General features: G+C 67.8%; 1 protein-coding gene across 1 annotated transcript in view; it reads left to right on the top strand.

Moving 5' to 3' along the window:
• XAB2 (XPA binding protein 2) overlaps positions 1–550 on the top strand; it is a 34,674-nt gene that overhangs the window by 9,735 nt on the left and 24,389 nt on the right. The window contains exon 7 of the mRNA XM_017727960.1: positions 276–389. Coding sequence (XP_017583449.1) covers positions 276–389 — 114 coding nt within the window. The remainder of the gene's footprint in view (positions 1–275; positions 390–550) is intronic.

A 550-nucleotide genomic window follows, 5' to 3' on the forward strand; every position in this document is an offset into this window, starting at 1 on the left:
GTGGGGGGGACAGCTGGGGACATTGGGGTGAGTGTGGGGGACAGCTGGGGACATTGGGGTGAGTGTGGGGGACAGCTGGGGACATTGGGGTGGACATGGGGGACACTGGGCTGGGTGTGGGGGACACATGAGGACATTGGGGTGGACATGGGGGACAGCTGGGGACATTGGGGTGGACATGGGGGACACGGGGCTGGCTGTGGGGGACAGCTGGGTGCATGTCAGTTCCCCTGGCTGGCAGTGCTGACCCCGCTGCCCCCTGTCCCCCGTGGCAGTCGACGCGGGCGGTCTACGAGCGCATCCTGGACCTGCGCATCGCCACCCCCCAGATCGTCATCAACTACGCGCTGCTGCTCGAGGAGCACGGGCGCTTCGAGGACAGCTTCAAGGTCACACAGGGACACCCGGGGACACCCAGGGACAGCCGGGGACAGCCTGGCAGAGCAGGGGGATGGAGGGGAGCAGCTGGGGACACCCCGAGAGGGGCTGGGGACATCCCGAGAGGGGCTGGGGACATCCAAAGAAGGGCAGGGGGGAACCCGCAAGAGGC

This window comes from Corvus brachyrhynchos, unplaced genomic scaffold (genome assembly GCF_000691975.1).
Source record: "Corvus brachyrhynchos isolate BGI_N302 unplaced genomic scaffold, ASM69197v1 scaffold1282, whole genome shotgun sequence".
Classification (NCBI taxonomy): domain Eukaryota; kingdom Metazoa; phylum Chordata; class Aves; order Passeriformes; family Corvidae; genus Corvus; species Corvus brachyrhynchos.